Raw genomic sequence first — 21295 nt, forward strand, 5'->3', positions numbered from 1 at the left:
CTTAATGGAATAGACTAACATTTTCTGGAAAACACTTTTTTTGTAATTATTCAATCTTGCTCTTTCATGTAGTACAATAAATTTAGTACTGAAAAAAATTGAGGTTTTTTTTTTTCAGGGAAGTGGTACATCAATGTTATGTCCAGAAACCTTGTCTCCTATCCACACCTTTTTTCCTGATGGCATGTGACTGGGACTCATGGATAATAATTACTGATGTCTCAGAATAGGAGTTGGGAAGACCATTAAACTAATTAAAATGTCAAACATTGAAATAACACTTTTTTTCTTTTTTTGAGACGGAGTCTTGCTCTGTTGCCCAGTCTGGAGGGCACTGGCAAGGTCTCGGCTCACTGCAAGCCTGCCTCCTGGGTTCACGCCATTCTCCTGCCTCAGCCTCCGGAGTAGCTGGGACTGCAGGTGCCCACCACCACGCCCAGCTAATTTTTTGTATTTTTAGTAGAGACGGGGTTTCACCGTGTTAGCCAGGATGGTCTCGATCTCCTGACCTCGTGATCCGCCTGCCTCGGCCTCCCAAAGTTCTGGGATTACAGGCATGAGCCACCATGCCTGGCCAAAATGACACTTTTTATTGACAGTGGTTTCATGAATTTTATATCATTTGAGACCATTTTTAGTAGTATTAACCTTGTTTTACATATGAGGAAAATAAGATGAAGTGGTAGAATAGATTGCCCAAGTTTTCCACAGTGGAATTGAGACATAAACTCATGAAATCTGACTTCAAATTACACAATATTTCCTCAATAACAAACTGGAATGCTCAAAATTGGCTTTGGTATGTATGATGGATAGCCAGTTTTGCTTAGAAGGAATGGCCTTTAGCATTTTGCCATGATTGGCCTCTTTAGGGTATCTGGGTTGGAGATACTCATTTTATTTCTAGGGAACTCTCCAAAATATATATTGTATCCTTATCAAGGAAGCACTTTTGGGGTCAAGGCAAGAGATTTCTTTAAAGCAATGAAAGTTTTTTTCTCTGTATTTAGGAAGTTGCTATGCCTCAAAACAGCTAGTTAAATGTTGACGTATGGGGAGCACAGATTTAATGGTCTTTATAAAATATCTCTGCTACAGTAAAACTTCCCAAACTCTTTAGCTGACCCTGGTACATTTTTGTCAGATTTTAAATTGCTTATATTGTAGCTAAAATTAATTGCAGGCAGTCTTCATGTTAAAATTCATGTTGTCTAAAACTCAGCTGAATAGGAAAGAAGCTATTTGGATATACTTTTTAATTTCTTTATTTCGACTAGAGATAACTTTAGAGTATAAACTAGAAAACCTTATATCCATGTTTGATGGAGACCAATTGAAAGAACTGTGAATATTTAGAGAAGTAGAACAGAAGAGAAAACTCTGGGGCATAAATGTTTTAAGATATTTGAAGAACTGTCTTATAATAAAAGGTGATTAAATTGTTTATTGCCAAGCAAAATAAGTATGCATGAACAATGAAAATTTCAGGAAGATGAATGTGGGTTTGGTTTAAAAACTTGCCAATATTCAGACGTGTCTTTATCAAACAACCAGTTCACAGTGTTGGAAGGTTCAAGCAGAGGTCAGAGGACCGCTTGGCCAGAATGGAGGAATTCTTTGACATTTATGAGGACGAGATCCTAGATTTTTATGAATCTCCGGTTTTTGAAAAACAGTTTACATGTCCCTTGCCTTCTTTTAGGCTAAATTTCCATGAACATTCTTTACTTTCTGATCAGTATTCTCACAAGTTAATAGTCTTTTTACTGCAGCTTTGTCTCACTTTAGCAGTTCCATACGAGCTAAGATCATTTTGCTTAAAATATTTCACATTTTTTTAGTTGGTTAATTTGTTTATTTAATAAATTCAAGCTACCACATCAATATTCTGGCCAATAGGAATTGTTTTTATACTTTTTCCACTTTCTAGGAGGAACAAGGATTGGTTTAATGTTCAGTGCTATTTTTCCACAAAGAAAGTCCCCCTCCTTTTTTTTTTTTTTTTTTTTTTTTTGAGACAGAGTCTCACTCTGTCACCCAGGCTGGCTTGCAGTGGCACGATCTCGGCTCACTGCAGCCTCTGCCTCTGTGTTCAAGCGATTCTCCTGCCTCAGCTCCATGAGTAGCTGGGACTATAGGTGTGCACCACCATGCCTATTTAATTTTTGTATTTTCAGTGGAGACGGGGTTTCACCATGTTGGTCAGGCTGGTCTTGAACTCCTGACCTCAGGTGATCCACCCACCTCAGCCTCCCAAAATGTTGGGATTACAGGCGTGAGCCACCGCGGCTGGCCAGAAAGCCCATTTTTATGCTTTTACAGGAGTTACTGAGGATTTAGCACTGTTGGATGTTGATGTTATTTAGTCGGTTAGGAATTCTAAGTAGTTAAGAGATCAATCTTGTATAACCAAATTTCTGTTTTGATAAGTGTCAGCAAAACGACTGTTTTATAAATCTTTGAAGTCACTTGAGAATGCTTTGGGATGGTTACTCTATTAATGCCATGGGTGTTGGGTTGGTCTACAATTGACTGGATGGTTGGCCTAGAATTATCTTAAGTCTCTTTCTAGCCTTTAGAGACTATGGTTGTATAAGTAATTCTACCAGCTTTTTGTTGAAGACAGAAATCAGTTGGGGCTTGCTTTTTCTGTCTTTGTTAGGTAGATACTCAAATATTCGTGTGTGTATATATACATATATTTTTATATGTATATAGGAATTACTGTGGAAACTAGTAAAACTGGATTTTAGTTCTCATCTTAGTTTTGCCATTACCAGCTCTATGACCATAGGCAATTCATTTAAGCTCTATAGGCCTTAGTTTCTTTATCTAACAATAATTAATTGTGGGCTTTACCATGATAACTAAAATAAGAAAATAAAGCACTTGCTTGATGTGTACAATATAGTACATCCCAATAAATGTGCTTCCTCACTGCTCTACATCCCTCTCCTCTCTTTTCTGTCCTTTCCTTTCTTTCTCTTCTCTGTAGAGCCCTATTGTTTTGTTGATGTGTGCATTTATATATGTATATCTTATTTTCTTATCATCTGTTCACACACTTCAATCCCAAACTTAAAATAAGAACTCTACTTGCCGACTATGGAGCAACAGAGTTTTGAGATAGTTTTTTGAAGTCTTTCTGATCATAAAGCCCTGTAACTGTTGGGATTTATGTGGGAAATAACTATATTTCAGTTAAGGGTTTTTTCATATACGTTTTTATGATAATTTCATCTGAACATTTTATTACTGCCAGGCGAACCATGGAACTTCTCACACAGAACTGGGACCTCTCAAAGAAACTCAGGATTCCGGCAATAAGTCGTCTTCAAAAGATGCACAATGTTGACATTGTTCTTCAAGTTCTTAAATCACGAGGAATTGAATTAAGTGATGAGCATGGTAAAAACTGAGTAGAGGTAAAACTTATTCTCCTCACTGAATATTGATATGTGCGTACATTATGCTAATGGACAACCTTTTCTTTTATAGGAAATACAATTCTATCTAAGGATATTGTGGATAGGCACAGAGAAAAAACTCTCAGGTTGCTTTGGAAAATAGCATTTGCTTTTCAGGTATTATACATTTGGTACATCTTGTATTTTTTATCAATTTTGATTACTGATTTATAAAAACAATTTGAATCTAATAAAGAATAACAACAACAACCATCATTTAATAAGGTTTATTTTGCCCCAGTAACTGTGATAAATGCTATATATATATATATATTTCAATCTAATCTTCACCACACCTGCAAAGTAGGTGTTATGTCTACCTCTCAGATGAGGAAACTGAAACTACAGTTTACATCATTGATAAATCCCATGTGGCCCCAAATCCCATGTTCTTAACCACTAAACATTTTATCACTTCAGTGTAGATGGTGTTTGCCTTTGGGGAAAAAAAAAGCGACTGTTTTGTACTAAAATATCCATTTCAGGCACTTTATTTTCTTTGATTTTTTTAACTTCCTGGTTTAAAACATCTACAGTTTCTCTAAATAGAAGATAGTTACTTTGATTTCTGTGGGTTAAAAATAATCTATGGAAAATATGAAGGTATTTATCTTTTTCTGTGTTTGTTTTAGGTGGATATTTCCCTTAACTTAGATCAATTAAAGGAAGAAATTGCCTTTCTAAAACACACAAAGAGTATAAAGAAAACAATATCTCTACTATCATGCCATTCTGATGATCTTATTAATAAGAAAAAAGGCAAAAGGGATTGTGGTTCCTTTGAACAATATAGTGAAAACATAAAGTTATTGATGGATTGGGTAAATGCTGTTTGTGCCTTCTATAATAAAAAGGTAAGTTTCTTTGTTTTTTGTTTTAACCCAATATATTTTAATAAATTTTGATGAAAGTCACTTAAACTTAATGCCTGAAGTCTTTTCTTGAATTTCTTAGTTCATCTGTGTAAGCAAACTTTCCCTCAAATGAGTGAATGTATTATCATACACTGTATTTCATCTAATCTGTCACCAATTGTGTGATACATGATAATTTTATCAAGAAAAGAAAAATGTGCCCTAGATGGAAGTCTTAGTAGAAGATGCTTGCATAGAACTGGGACATAAAAGAATCATATCATTATTATAAAGATCAATTCAAATAAGCCCACATTCAGAAAGGGACAACTAAGAACTTACCACTAGTTAGAGGAAGAAGAACAAAATTTGAGTCTCTCTATAATCATTTGTTAGGTTAATACTGTATTTCTGTATGAAGTATACTTCTTAGTGTAAATATATGAAAAAAATTTCCCCTAAACACATGGATAAACTATCTGGTAATAAATATGAGACAGAAACAGTGATACACAGTATGTATAGCTAAATATGGTAAGTCTTGCAATATGATTATACCAAGAAGTTATTAGTACAAAAATTGTTAAACATATGGATAATCTTCTATGTTTTAACTAAATACTAGAGAGCCAAAGTTGATCATCGGTATTAATTAATTCCATATTTGGAATTTGCATACTAGCTAAAATTTCTTTTTAATGCCAAAATTAGTAGTTGCAGTATTTTGTGGTCATTTATTGACGTGTGTGAATGCCTGGGCCCTCATAGCCAGCTGATGTCAAACAAGGTGGTGCTCTTTTTGTTTCAGCTCTTATACTGTAAACAAGCGTCCTTTTCAGGACCTATTTAGCATTGTACTTTTTTGCATTTTTGTGCTTTTTGTTGGTGAGTTCCCTGTTTAAAATGGCTTTCAAGTGTAGTAATGAAGCCCTGTCTAGTGTTCTTAGGAGAAGACTGTGATGTGCCATATACAGAAAATATATGCATTAACTAATTTTAATGCAGGCGTGAATTATAATGCTGTTCGCCATGAGTTAGTGTTATCGAATCAGAAACACCTGTGAACAAGGTTATGTGCGGATTGGTTGATAAACATATTATAACCAGAGGCTCACAGGACACTAACCTTATATTTCTCCTCTATGCAATGGTTCAATATTCACAAATAACGAGAATCCACTCTCATTGCTTGTTGTTGTAGTTTCCTAAGACTACCATAGCAAATTACAGCAAACTAGGTGGCTTAAAGTAGAAATTTATTCTCTCACAGTTCCAGAGGTTAGAAGTCTGAAATCAAGGTGTTGGATGTGCCATGCTCTCACATAAAGTTCTAGGGGATACTCTTTTATTTTTTTCTTTTAAATTTTAGAGTTTACCAGTCAAACTTGCCATTACTTGCCTTGTAGATTTGTCACTCCAGTCTCTGCCTTTATTATTCACAGGTATTCTGCAAACCATTATGTCTATATTACTTTCTAAATGCGGTTAATTGTTTTTCTGGCATTTTCAATCAGGTGGAGAATTTTACAGTGTCTTTCTCAGACGGCCGTGTGTTATGTTACCTGATCCACCATTACCATCCTTGCTATGTGCCATTTGACGCTATATGTCAGCGTACTACTCAAACTGTGGAATGTACGCAAACTGGTTCAGTGGTATTAAATTCATCATCTGAATCTGATGACAGTTCTCTGGATATGTCACTTAAAGCATTTGATCATGGTTAGTCCCTTTTGGTTACTTTTCCAATTTTTTGCCATGTCTGATTTGAAGCTACGGCTAATTTCTCCTTTCCTCCTGCATAACAGAAAATACTTCAGAGCTATACAAAGAGCTCCTAGAAAATGAAAAGAAAAATTTTCACTTGGTTAGGTCTGCAGTTAGAGACCTTGGTGGAATACCTGCTATGATTAATCATTCAGATATGTCAAATACAATTCCAGATGAAAAGGTAAGTAAAAGAAGAGTTTCTAATTATTAATTCAATAATAAAGTCTCAGAAGATGATAGTAAGTACTGTATTCTCTGTTGATATTCTGTTTTTATCTTTTGTGGGTTTTTTTTAGGTGGTTATTACCTATTTGTCATTTCTTTGTGCAAGGCTTTTGGATCTTCGTAAAGAAATGAGAGCTGCTCGACTCATACAAACAACATGGAGAAAATATAAACTAAAAACAGATCTCAAACGCCATCAGGTACTCCTAGAATATGAAACTACTATAGTGTGAATTATACTTTAGAAGGTATTTGTTGATTGATTTTTGATATGATTTTACATTTTATGGATGTATGGCATTATTAAGATAAATTTAGTAATTGTGTATATGTATTTTGGGTTGGGGAGGTATGAGTATTTCTCCCTAATTGCTAATATTCCCTTCATTTGATGTATCTTCCAGTCTGTCCACCCCTTCACCTAGTCTGTTCCAGGGGAAGAGGAATAACTTAATCTGCTTTTTAAATTTGTGAGGAATACATAGCTCACATTGACTCAGCCCTTCCTTTCCTCCTATTGGAATCTAACCTGCCTCTGGAGAGCGGGAGCTTTCCATTAATTTTTTATTCTGTGCTGTGTGAGGCTTGACCTCAACTAGTGCTGCCTGGGCCTGAGCATCAAGTGTCTGATTTTGTGATTTAACTAGTAAGCTTAGTTTGTTTGCCATGAAGCTGTCTTCTACTTTATCCTTTATTAGTTTTAAAAGTGGCATTTTGGTTTCTGCTATTAATTTTTCAAAATGTTAGGATCTGGGCATGAGAATAGAGATGTTATTTATTGTTTCCCTTTGTGACCCCAATAGTACAAAAATTTCATTAATGTAAAAAATTTTTTTCTTAAGTTCTGAGAAAATTGTTATTTTTAATAATCTAAGAAACGGCCTCCTTGATCAAGTTGAACAAACTATTTCACTCTTTTTGTCACCCTATTCCATCTACTAACTAATATTGTGTTTATTTATTTGGAAAACCAAAAAAAATAAAACAAGCATCTATGCCTGGTAAAATTTATCATAAATATTTCAGAAATACATTCCACCCAATATTCCTTCTCAACTTTGAAATATAATGCATCTGTGATAAAGTTCTTGGTAGCTGTGTAAAACAGATAAATTTTGACAACTTTCAAACACAATATGTGTTTTTTCATTTCACACCAGACTTGGAAATAAGACTAATTGAAATAATTTTCTTTTCCCCTACTTAAACTCTTCATAGTAAAGTTTGGGAAATAGGCAGGGTCTTAACACTCACAAATGGTCTTTTCTGCTACTGTATATGCTGTGTGCCCTATAGTGCCCCTAAACTCAGGATCTGCCTCCCTGCCTACATATCACTTGGAGAATAACTTCCTGAAAACTTTACTCAAGCAATTCCCTTAGAAGCTTCCAGTACTTCTAGGGGAATTGGAAGAGTTCAGGAAAGTGTCTCCCCTGGCCAGTCCTCAAGCTATTTGATTCACCCATTGTATATTGCATTAAATGAGAGTTTTAGAATTACAAGAGATAGATATATGTGTATTCTGCTTTTATTTTCTGCTCAAGATAGCCTTGTATTAATCAGATTTTTTTTTTTCTTTTGGAGACGAGGTCTCACTCTGTCACCCAGGCAGGAGTGCAATAGCGCGATCTTGGCTCACTTCACATTTTGTCTCTTGGGTTCAAGCCATTCTTGTGCCTCAGCCTCCTGAGTAGTTGGGATTATAGGTGCATGCCACCACACCCAGCTAATTTTTGTATTTTTTGTAGAGACAGGATTTCACCCCATTGCCTAGGCTGGTCTTAAACTCCTGCCTCAAGTGATCTGCCTGACTCTGTCTCCCACAGTGCTGGGATTATATGCGTGAGCCACTGCACCCAGCCTTAGTCTGATATTAACTGTAGAATTTTCTCAGCTTTTTGCTAGTGAGATCCCTTTTCTTGATTTATTTCCTTAATGCAAATAGAAGTTTCCATTTTTTTGAAGGATTAAGAGAAGTTTTTTTGAAGAGTTAAGAGAAGTTTCTATACTTATGGTTAAACTTCTTGGACCCAGTCAGACCACTGCTTCTCTCCTTTTTCTTGGTGACCATACTCCCTCTTTTATACAATTACCTCACATCCAATTATATCTTTCCGTTTTCTATTTAGAACATTAAGCAGCAGGCTCCCTATGTTATTGCAAGCTACTAAACATATTAACTTGAGATAGCTATTTTTCAGGTTTTATATTTTGCTTTTATGTTATAATTCATATAAATCTATTAATGGAGTGGCTCAAACTTTTATTATGACAAAGAAACTTTGTCAAGTAGCTAAAATTACCTGATGAACTATTGAAGCATCCCCTGGTACATTACAGCTCTCAGTTCTTCCTGTCAACAAATAGCCATAAACTCCAAAGCAAAAGAAGTCCTAGAATTTGGCCCTATATATATGAGGCAAGATAAAAGAAATAAGCTGGTACCTGGCTGACTCAACAACAGTCTGATTAAAAAGGGTCAATGACCATAGGCATGGAAACTTTTATCATCAGTATATGTAATTTTCAAATACTTGCTAAATTTGGTAATATATTTGCCTCTTCTAATTTATTTACTTTCCATCTTTAAATTCTCTAATGGCATGTAAAGTTGTATTTTAGTTCTATAGAGATGATCTAAAAACTGAGATAAGTTACAATTTACTTTAGCCTATTTTGTCCATGAATGCCCTGACCCTTACAACTTTTGTCTCAAATGCAATATACTTCTGAACTGCAACATTTGAAAATTTTATTTGTGTATTTATTTATTTACTGTAACAGGGGTGTGCTTTTAACTTGAGTCTCTACAGTCCTAAAGGCCATAGGTTTCACAAGGGCATTGATAATGGTGTTAGATGACTTAATCAACTTGTTATATACATAATTCCCCTAGCCCGATTTTGGAATTGTCTACTCTTTCTCCCCAGAGGAATGATCCAATATATAGCACTTACCATTCCTTAGTATTTATGTTTCAATCTATTGGTCACCTTTTTTATATGTAAAAATAACAGTTTGATTATTTCCATAGTTGTTTCCCCTATTGCACAATTTTCATGCACAGATACCAACCACTGATTGTTATTAATTAATAATTGGAATTATAGCTAATCTCTGTGTAGAGCCTACCCTTGCATGGTGGACTGTCCCAGACAGCAACACAAAAAGCTGCCAGACATCCCTGCCATAAGTTATTCCTTCCCACCAGAGGAAATAGTTCATTTTCTAGTCTCCAATTCCAGTGAAGTAAATTGAGAAATCTAGTATTGGACAGTATAGCAAAGTTACTTTAAAGCCAAACTGCCTGATTCGTATCCTGGCTATATTACCAATAAACTAACAAGCTAATTGACCTCATTGCCTCAGTTTTCTAGTGATCATAAGAGTAGTATTTGCTCATTTGTTCTTATGGTGGTGGTTGTGAGATTTAAATGGATTGTGCATGAAGTGTTCAGAATGGTGCTGGACATAGAATATGTTATTATTTACAGCAATTTATTATCAGAAGTAACAAGTAGAGATATGGGGGGTATTGCCTTCTAACATAACTAGGGAGCTGGGTCCTCTTTGACCACAAATGTTGGGCATCTCAGATACCACTTCTCATAACCCAAACTATACTTTTTCTCTTGAGCTTGTATGACCTGAGGCCACAATGTATTCTGTGCTAAAGGAGGAGGTATTTTGTTTCTCCCCTTTAGTGTTTTGCTTTGTTCAAATTGTTACAATTCTCTAACACATTCTTTTTTTCATACAATCCTCCCCTTTCCTAAAAGTTAATCATGAATTCAGTGGACCTGAATCTGAGAAACATACCACATTACACTTCAAATGGCCTTTATCTTGATTACTGAGGATCTGTGATAGATCAAACATGTCTAATCTTTATCTTAGACTATTTCTTAGGAATCTTTGTTTCATCATACAAAATATCTGCAAGCCCACCTATCAGCGCTTTCGACATTCCTGGAATTATCAGTATTCCAAAGATGAACACAAGAAGTGTAGGGGTGTTTTATTTCCAGTATCAATTTGATTGGTGTTTAACATATGGTTATCTTACAAAGAATAATTTAAGGTCTTAAGTGAGTGTTTAATTTACATTTGCTGACTTTTTTATTTTAGGAGAGAGAGAAAGCTGCAAGAATTATTCAATTGGCTGTAATCAATTTTCTAGCAAAACAAAGATTGAGAAAAAGAATTAATGCAGCACTCGTCATTCAGAAATATTGGCGAAGAGTCTTAGCACAGAGAAAATTATTAATGTTAAAAAAGGAAAAGCTGGAAAAAGTTCAAAATAAAGCAGCATCACTTATTCAGGTATAGTATCCTGGACTAATTTTTGAATTTAAAAAATTTTAATGACTTTTTTAAGTAAGAAGGTAAAATGTGATGAAGTTTTCAATGATTATATTTTAGGATTCTTTATCTAATACTTAATTTAACAAATATTTACTACCTGAAAAGCTCGTTATGGTGTTCAGCAGAAGGCTGAAACATAATTGAAATGCATTTGCTCTGAAAAAGCAAACATTCTAATTCTGTACCTGTTGCTGTCTTCTTTGTTGCATCTTCTACGCTGTGGGACATGCTGGCCTACTGAACCATTCTACTTTGTAGATCCACATAACCAACCAGGTTCTTTTTTATCTTTGCTTTGAGTCCTGGAAACCTCTCTTTGGGACAACTGTACACATTTTTCTCTCTACTCCACTTAGTTGGCATGTAAAGGAAAGAGTACTTATAATTAGTCTATAGAATACCTATATTATTTTTCTTTTTAGGAAAAAATATATAATACTGACTTAATATAGTCTTTACATCTATGTAAATTAGTTTTTTTATATTAAATTATATTTTAATAACATGAGAGATGTGCATTATTTAAATTTACTATTTATAAATGCCATTGAAGCTTTACCCCATCAATATATCTGATTTATGAATTTGAAAGTTTTTGTGTCTGGCTACCATTATTGATAAATGAGGGGTTCTCTGACTTAAATAATTGTCTTTTTAAACCTTTTTTTAACATGTAAAATATTACACATAGAAAATTACCCAAAATAAAAATATAGAGCCTAATGATTTTTCACAAAATAAATACCAATGTAAAACCACCTAGGCCAAGAAATAGAATATTGCCAGTGTAGCAAAAGGCATTTTTCAATTAACTCTCCCATCCCAGCTCAAGCTAACCATTATGCTAATCATGCCATTTTCCTAAGTGTTTTCTTTAAACACAATAATTTAGTTTCGCTTACTTTTTGAATTGTTACAGGTGAGTTCAAACCATATGAATTCTTTGATTTGATATTACATTTTTTGAGATTTATCAGCGTTGAGTATAGCCGTGGTTTAATTTTTTTATTTCGTATTCTGCACTATACTTAATCTGTTCTATTTTTGATGAACATTTGGCTTTCCAGTTTTGAGCTATTATGATTAAAGGTATTATGAACATGTCTTTTGGTGTGAAATGTATTCAGTCTCTTCAATTGTACTAGGAGTACAATTGTTCTTAAGGCATATAGGCATACCTCGTTTTATTGCTCTTTGCATTATTGTGCTTTGCAGCTATTGAGTGTTTTACGAACTGAAGGTTTGTGGCAACCCTGTGTTAAGCAAGTCTGCAACACTTTTTCCAACAGGATATGCTCACTTTGTGTTTGTGTCATATTTTGGTAATTCTCAAAATATTTCAAACTTTTTCATTAGTACTACATCTATTATGGTAATGTGAGATTAATGATCTTTGATAGGAAGTGTGAGTGGTCTAGATAGAAGATGAAACCAGCCACAACATTCCCATAAGCCAAAGCCTGATCCAGAGAAGGCCCAAACTCTATTCAGTTCTACAAAGGTTGACAGAAGTAAGGAAGCTGCAAAAATTTTGAAGCTAGCAGAGAATGATTCATGAGATTTAAGGAAATAAGCTGTTCCCATAACATAAAAGTGCAAGATAAAGCAGCAAGTGCTGATGTAGAAGCTGCAGTAAGTTATCCAGAAGATCTAGCTAAGATCATTAATAAAAGTGGCTACACTAAACAAAAGTTTTCAATCTAGACAAAACAGACTTCTATTAAAAGAAGATGCCATCTAGGACTTTTGCATCTAGAAAGGGGAAATCAATTTCTAGCTTCAAAGATTCAAAGGAGAGTTTTACTCTCTTATTAGGGGCTAATGCAACTGGTGACTTTAAGTTGAAGCCAGTGCTTATTTATCCTTCTGAAAATCCTAGGACCCTTAAGAATTATGCTAAATATACTCTGACTGTACACTATAAATGGAACAACAAAGTCTGGATAACAGCACATTTGTTTATAGCAGGGTTTACTGAATATTCTAAGTCCGTTGTTGAGACCTACTACACAGAAAAGAAGATTCCTTTTAAAATATTACTGTTAATTGACAGTACTCCTGGTCATGGACATGGACAAGGAGAGGAATGTTGTTTTCATGCCTGCTAACACAACATCCATTCTGTAGTCCATGGATAAAAATTAATTTGAGTTTTAAGTTGTATTATTTAAGAAACACATTTTTGTAAGGCTATGGATGCAATATATAGTGATTCCTTTGATGGGTCTGGGTAAAGTAAATTGAAAACCTTCTGGAAAGGATTCATCATTTTAGGTGCCATCAAAAACATTCATGATTCGTAGGAGGAGGTCAAAATATCAACATTAACAGGAGTTTGGAACAAGTTGATTCCAACCAACTTTTATGGATGACTTCGATGGGTTAAAGATTTCACTGGAGGAAGTAACTGCAGATGTGGTAGAAATATCAAGAGAACTAGAATTAGAAGTGGTGCCTGAAGGTGTGCTGAATTGCAGCAATCTCATGATATAAGCTGAACAGATGAGGAGGTGCTTCTTACAGATAAGCAAACAAAGTAGTTTCTTGAAATGGGATCTACTCCTGGTAGCCAAGTGTGGTAGCTCATTCCTATAATCTCAACAACTTGGGAGGCTGAGGTGGGAGGATGGCTTGAGGCTAGGAGTTCGAGATCAGCCTGGGCAACAAAGTGAGACCCCATTTAAAAATAAAAATAAGCTGGGCATGATGGCTCATGCCTGTAATCCCAAGCGCTTTGGGAGGCTGAGGCAGGCAGATCACATGAGGTCAGGAGTTCGAGACCAGCCTGGCCAACGTGGAGAAACACCGTCTCCACTAAAAATACAGAAATTAGCTAGGCATGGGGGTGCATGCCTGTAATCCCAGCTACTTGGGAGGCTGAGGCAGGCAAATCCCTTGAACCTGGGAGGTGGAGGTTGCAGTGAGCCGAGATCACGTCATTGCACTTCAGCCTTGGTGACAGAGCGAGACTCCATCTCAAAAATAAAAAATAAAATAAAATAACTAGCCAAGTGTGGTGGCACACATCCATAGTCCCAGCTACTCAGGAAGCTGAGGTGGGAGGATCCCTTGAGCCTGGAAATTCAAGGCAGCAGTGAGCCATTATTGCACCACTGCACTCCAGCCTAGATGACACAGTGAGACCCTGTTTAAAGAAAAAAAATCTACTTTTTGTAAAATTTAAAACAGTATATAAATTTAGTTGACAAAGCAGCAGCAGGCTTTGAGAGGATTGACCCCAATTTTAAAAGAATCTCTACTTTGGGTAAAATGCTAATAAGTGGCATTGTATGCTATGGAGCAATCTTTTCTGAATAAGGAGTCAATCAATACAGTAAAACTTCATTGTTGTCTTATTTTTAAAAAATTGCCAAAGCCACCTACAATAACTACCATTCTGATCAGTCAGCAGCCACCAACATTAAGGTAAGACCCTCCACTAGCAAAAAGATTACAATTTGCTGAAGGCTCACATGGTTCTTAGCATTTTTTAGCAATTTAGTATTTTTAAATTTAGGTATGTACCTTGTAGTGTTTTAGACATAATGCTTTTGCACACTTAATAGACTGCAGTATAGTGTAAAGATGACTTCGGTATGTATTGGGAAACCAAAAAAATTGTGTGACTCACTTTATTGTAATATTTGCTTTATTGTGGTGGTCTGGAACTGAACCTGCAATATCTTCGAGATATGCCTGTATATATTTCAACTTTAGTAGACACTATCCAAGAGTTTTTTAAAGTACTTGTAAAGATTTAAAACCCACCAGGTGTTTATGACCATTCACATGACTCCATGTCTACATTAACATTTGGAAATTGTCTTTTTAATTTTAGCCATTCTGGTGATTGTGTAGTAGTATTCAGAGTAGTTTTAATTTGATTTTTCTTCATTAATGATGTTGAACAACTTTTCCATTTTGGAAATCTTTTGTGAAGTATTATTTTGAGCATCTTTTAAGACTGTTGCCTTCTTGTGGATTTATAAAAGAGCGTTATACTATGATTGTTATTAGGCCTCTATTTGGTATGTGTGTTGTGTCTTCTCCCAGGCTATAGCTTACTGTTTTATATCTTACTAATGAAATTTCTTGTTTTTCTTTTATTGTTAGTATTTTTTGTGTATTATATAAGGAGTGTTTCTTTATCTTCTTTATCTTAAGGCCTTGTAGATGTATGCCTATGTTATACTCTACAAGCATTAATGTTTTGTCTTCCTCATTTTGATCTCACCTAAAACTAATTTTTAGATGATTTGTTTTAGAGGACATTTAAAAAATATATGGATATCCAGTTGTTTCAGCATGTTTTACTGAAATGACCATCCTTGCCCTGTTGCCATGCTACCTTCAGTATACATTATATATTCTTTTTTTGTTTCTTCTACTTCTATTTTAGATTCTGGGTATATGTGAGCAGATATGTTACATGGGTAAATTGCATGTCATTAAGCCTTAGTGTACAAATGATCCTGTCACCCAGGTATTGAGCATAGTACCTGATAATCTTCCAACCCACACTTCCCTCTGACTTGCGCTCATCAAGCAGTCCCGGTGTCTATTGTTCCCATCTTTGTGTCCATATGTATTCAGTGTTTAGCTCCCACTTATAAGTGAGAATATGTAATATTTGGTTTTCTGTTCCTGTGTTACATCACTTAGGATAATGGCCTCCAGCTAAATGCACATTACTGCAAAGGACATAATTTTTTTTATGGCTGCATAGTATTCCATGGTGCTTATGTGCTACATTTCCTTTTTTTGAAAATTACCGTTTATTTTAGGTTTAGGGGTACATTTGCAGGTTTGTTATATGAACCCCCAAAATTTGAGTCAGGTCTCAGTTAATTTAGAAAGTTTATTTTGCCAGAGTTGAGGATGTGCACCCATTACACTGCATCAGGAAGTCTTGACATGTGCCCAAGGCAGTCGGGGCACAGCTTGGTTTTATACATTTTAGGGAGACATGAGACATCAATCAATATATGTAAGAAGTACATTGGTTTAGTCTGGAAAGTCAGGATAACTTGAGACAAAGGCAGGAAGACCCAAAGCAGGGAGGGGGCTTCCAGGTCAGATAGGTGAGAGACAAACAGTTGCATTCTTTCAAATTTCTGATTAGCCTTTCCAAAGGAGGCATCAGATATGCATTTACCTCAGTGAGCACAGGGGTAGCTCAATAGAATGGGAGACAGGTTTGCCCTAAACAGTTTCCAGCTTGAGTTTTTCTTTAAGCTTAGTGATTTGGGGGGCCCAATATATTTTTCTGTCACAGTTATATAGGTAGACTTGTGTCATGGGGGTTTGTTGTACAGATTATTTTGTCACCCAAGTATTAAGCCTAGTACCCATTAGTTATTTTTCCTGATCCTTTCCCTCCTCCCACCCTTCACTCTCCAATAGGCCCCACTGTGTGTTGTTTCCCTCTGTGTGTCCATGTTTTCTCATCATTTAGCTCCCACTTATAAGTAAGAACATGCAGTGTTTGGTTTTCTGTTCCCGTGTTAGTTTGCTAAGGATAATGGCCTCCAGCTCCATCCATGTCCCTGCAAAGGACATGATTTCATTCTTTCTTGTGGCTGCATTGTATTCCATGGTATATATGTACCGCATTTTCTTCATCCAGTCTGTCATTGATGGACATTTAGGTTGATTCCATGTCTTTGCTATTGTGAATATTGCTGCAGTGAACATCATGCATGCTTCTTTATGATTGAACAATTTATATTCCTTTGGGTAAATACCCATTAATGGGATTGCTGGGTTAAATGGTATTTCTGCTTTTAGGTCTTTGAGAAATCACCACACTGTCTTCCACAATGGTTGAGCTAATTTATACTCCCACCAACAGTGTATAAGCATTCCTTTTTCTCTACAACCTCACCAGCATCTGACTTTTTGACTTTTTAGTAATAGCCATTATGATTGATGTGAGATAGTATCTTATTGTGGTTTTGATTTGCATTTCTATAATGATCAGTGATGTTGACGTTTTTCCATATGATTGTTGGCTGCATGTATGTCTCCAGTGTGTGTGTACCACATTTTCTTTATCCAGTCCACTGTTGATGGACGTCTTGGTTGATTCCATGTCTTTGCTATTGTGAATTAGTTCTGCGATGAACATATGAATCCATGTGTCTTTTTGGTAGAATGATTTATTTTCTTTGGGTATATACACCGTAGTGGGTTTGCTGGATCAAATGGAAGTTCTGTTTTAAGTTCTTTGAAAAATCTCCAAATTGATTTTCACAGTAGCCGAACTAATTTACATTTCCACCAGGAGTATATAAGTGTTCTCTTTTCTCTGTAACCTTGCCAGCATCTGTTTTTTGACTTTTTAAAAACAGCCATCTTGACGGGTGAGATGGTATCTCACTGTGGTTCTGATTTGTATTTTTCTGATGTTTAGTGATGATGGGCATTTTTTCATAGATTTGTTGGCCGCATGTGTGTCTTCCTTTGAGAGGTGTGTATGTCCTTTGCCCATTTTTTAGTGGGGTTATTTGTTTTTTGTTTTTTGAATTAAGTTCCTTATAGATACTGAATATTAGACCTTTGTTAGATACATTGTTTGCAAATATTTTCTCCCATTCTGTAGGTTGTCTGTTTATTCTGTTGATAGTTTATTTTGCTGTGCAGAATCTCTTTAGTTTAATTAGGTCCCATTTGTCAATTATGGTTTTTGTTGCAATTGCTTTTGGGGGCTTTGTTATAAATTCTTTCCCAAGGCTGATATCCGGAGTGGTATTTCCTAGGTTTTCTTCTAGGGTTTTTATTGGTTTGGGTCTTACATTTAAGTCTTTAATCCATCTTGCATTAATTTTCTGTATGTGGTGAAAGGGAAGGGTCCAATTTTAATCTTCTGCACTGACCGTTTATTGAATAGCATATCCTTTCCCCATTGTTTGTTATTGTCAACTATGTCAAAGATCAGGTGGTTTTAGGTATGTGGCTTTATTTTTGGGTTCTCTACCCTGTTCTATTTGTGTAGTAGACATCAGCTATTCTTATATGTGTGATTCTGTTTCTAGTATTTCTTTCTATTCAATTGGTCCATTTGTCTATCTTTGAGCCTCGCACTGTAGCAGTAGGTGAAATCTGGATATCTAGTAGGTAATCCTCCTTCTTTGTTAGTGATTTCACACAATTTCTCCCAATCTGCAGCTTGTCTTTTTATTCTTGTAACAGGGCTTTTTGTTCTGCAGAAGTATTTCATTTTATTGGAATCCAGTTATCACTTTTCTTCTTTTATGGATTATGCTTTTAGCGTCATATCAAAGTACTCTAAAAGTTTTATAATTTTTCATTCTAAATTTTGACCTATGATGTATTTTGTGTTAGTTCTCCTCTAAGGTAAGGGTTAGGTCAATGTTCACTTTTTTTATATATACATGTCCAATTATTCCAACACTATTTGCTGTAAAAAACTATTCTTTCCACATTGAAATGTCTTTGCACCTTTGTCATAAATCAGTTGGTCATATGTGTGTTGATCTTCTGGACTGTATTCTGTTTCATTAATACATGTGTCTATACCTTCATCAATACCACAGTTTCTTGATTACTGCAGCTTTATAGTAAGCCTTAATGGATATTGTGATTCGTCCAATTTTATTCTTTTTTCAAAATGAGTTGGAATTTTCTAGTTGCTTTGTCTTTCCATTTAAGTTTTAGGTTAGTTTTTCTATGTCCTCAAAAAATACTGTCAAATTTTGATTGAAATTGCATCACATTTACAGATATTTTGAGGTGCACTGACAACTTTACTATGTTGATTATTCTGATTCATAGAGGTGATACATATCTCCATTTATTTAGATCTTTGAGTTGTTCATCATCAGCTTTTTGTTAGATTCATACCTCAGTATCTTATTTTATTTTGGAGCTATTATAAATAGTATTGCTTTTTAATTTCAGTTCCCATTTGTTTCTTTTTTATAAACATTCATCCTTATATGTTAACCCTTTAACATATAAAAGGGTTAACTATTAATCCTGTTAAAAAAAACTCACTTATTTCTATGAAGTTTTTATGTTTGTTTTTGTTTTAGATTCTTTGAGATTTTCTACATAGTCGTGTTGTCTGCCTTTCTTTCCAATCTAAATATTCTTTCTATTTTTTATTTCCCCCACTTATTTTATTGGCTAAGAATTCCAGTATGATGCTAAATAGGAGTGGTAAGATTCAATATCTTTGCCTTGTTCACGCATTAAGTATTATATAAGCTGTAGTTTTCTTGTAGATGCCCTTTATCAGGTTGAAGGAGTCTCTGTTTCTTAGCTTACTGAGAGTTTTATCACATAGATTTGGGTTTCATTAAATACTTTTTCTGCTTCAATGGATATATTAACATTTATTGGGTTTCTAATCTTACTGTAAACTTACATTCCAAGGATAAAATTCAAATATTAGTTATGTATTTTTTATATGCATTGATATTTCATTAATTCCACTTGCTAGTATTTTATTGAAGAGTTTTGCATCTGTGTAATGAGTTGGGAAGTTTCAGCGTTCTTTTATGTTTTCTGGAAGAGATTGTTGACATTTGTTATTATTTTGTCTTTAATTATTTTATACAACTCACCAGTGATACTATCTTAGAGTGGAAATTTATATTTTATTTTATTTTTTTCCTCTTTTTTTACTTGACATAATTGTGCATATTCATAAAGCACATAGTGATGTTTTGCTACATATACTGTATAGCGATCACATTAGGACAATTAGCATATTCATCATCTCAAACATTCTTCTCTGGACTTTTTTTTTTTTTTTTTGGAGACAGGGTCTTGCTCTGTCACCCAGGCTAGAGTGCAGTGGTGCAAACACAGCTCACTGCAGCCTCAATCTCCTAGGCTCAAGCCATCATCCCACCTCAGCCTCCCAAGTAGCTGAGACTACAGGCATGTACCACCACACTCAACTAATTTTTATATTTTTTGTGGAGATAGGATCTCACTAAATTCCCCAGGCTGGTCTTGAACTCCTGGGCTCTAGTCATTCTCCTGCCTTGGCCTCCTAAAGTGCTAGGAATACAGGTGTGAGCTACTACACCTTGCCAGATTCTGTTTTTTAAATTTGTATAGGACTATTTATCTTTGATGAGTTTTGGCAGTTTCTAATTTTCGAAGAATTGGTCCATTTCATCCAAGTTGTTGAATTTACCATATGTATATACAAAGTATATCTTTAATATCCTTTTGATGCCTGGGTAGTCTGTAGTGATATTCCCTTTTTCATTCCTGATATTGATAATTTGTATCTTCTCTTTTCTTCTTTGTCAGTCTTGCTAGAGTTTTAACTCTCTTGATCTTTTCAGTGGACAACCCTTTGGCTTCATTGGTCTCTGCTCAGTCTTTATTATTTCTTGTTTTGATTAATTTTGCTTTTCTTTCTATAGTTTCTATAAGTATAATCTTGAGTAACTGATTTGAGTCCTTCCACTTTTAATGTAACACATTAATGGTATAAATTTTCTTCTAAATACAGGTTTAGCCACATACTACAAATTTTGATATGGTATTTTTTTCATTCAGTTCAAATAGTTTTTAATTTCTCTTGAGGCTTTTTCTATGATTTAAAGTTTCAGAATATGTTATTTACTTTCTAAATGTTTGGAGATTTTCCTATTATTTTTCTGTTAGTGACTTTTTCTTCAATTCCATTATGACCAGAGCACATACTGTGATTTCAATTCTTTCCTATTTGATAACCTTTAGTTTATGATCCACAATATGGTCTATCATGGTCAGAGGTTGGTATATCTGCAGGCCAAATTTGGCCTACCATGTGTTTTTATAAATAGAGTTTTTTAGAATATGGTCACAACTATTTGTTTATGTATTATTTGGGAGCTGCTTTTGTACTACAATAGCATAATTGACTTGTTGCAACAGAATTGGCCCACAAAGCTGAGATATTTGCCATCTTGGCTGTCATCTCCATTCTGCTATTGTGCCATACCAGTGAATTTTTATTTTGGTTAGTGTGTTTTTCGGTTCTACTATTTTCACTTAGTTCTTACTCATATCTTTGATGTCTTTACTGAGACTTTTTATCTTTCCATTAGTTTCAACTTGTTGTAGCATTTTCACTTTATCTGCTCTAAAGTCGTTGTCAGTTAATTCCAATTCCAGTATCTTTGTCATCTCATCATTGGTGTCTATTGATTATCTTTTCTTGTGAGAGTTGAAATTTTTCTGTTATGTTGTATGTCAAATAATTTTTAATTGCATTCTGGAAATTTAATGTTATGTTATCAGACTCTATGTTTTGTTTAAATCCTATGGAGAATGTTGATATTTTAGTTTTAGCAGCTAATTCACTTGATTGGGTTCAGGCCACCTGTTCTCATCAGCCTTCCATGAGCGTAGCTTCAGTGACAGTTCCTTTTTGAAAGCCTTTACAGTGAGTGATATTTGTATCATATCAGTTTCATTATGTAGCACCCAGTAGCCAGTCTGGGATCTAGATTGTGATCTGTATCTTATTCAATTCTTAAAGTCTATAGCCTACTGTGGTCTAGATTCACATTGTGCACAACTTGGTGGTGAACCTAGAAATTCATGAACAACATTATCAGATTGCTTCCCTGAGCTCCCCAGTCTCTA

General features: G+C 34.9%; 1 protein-coding gene across 2 annotated transcripts in view; it reads left to right on the forward strand.

Moving 5' to 3' along the window:
- The window catches only part of ASPM (assembly factor for spindle microtubules), a 62571-nt gene that overhangs the window by 18227 nt on the left and 23049 nt on the right, over positions 1-21295 (forward strand). For both annotated transcript variants that reach the window (XM_003823078.4, XM_008976677.4), the window contains exons 11-17: positions 3263-3408; positions 3499-3584; positions 4100-4321; positions 5836-6043; positions 6130-6272; positions 6388-6516; positions 10445-10639. In XM_003823078.4, coding sequence (XP_003823126.3) covers positions 3263-3408; positions 3499-3584; positions 4100-4321; positions 5836-6043; positions 6130-6272; positions 6388-6516; positions 10445-10639 — 1129 coding nt within the window. The remainder of the gene's footprint in view (positions 1-3262; positions 3409-3498; positions 3585-4099; positions 4322-5835; positions 6044-6129; positions 6273-6387; positions 6517-10444; positions 10640-21295) is intronic.

The sequence above is a fragment of the Pan paniscus genome, chromosome 1 (genome assembly GCF_029289425.2).
Source record: "Pan paniscus chromosome 1, NHGRI_mPanPan1-v2.0_pri, whole genome shotgun sequence".
NCBI lineage: Eukaryota > Metazoa > Chordata > Mammalia > Primates > Hominidae > Pan > Pan paniscus.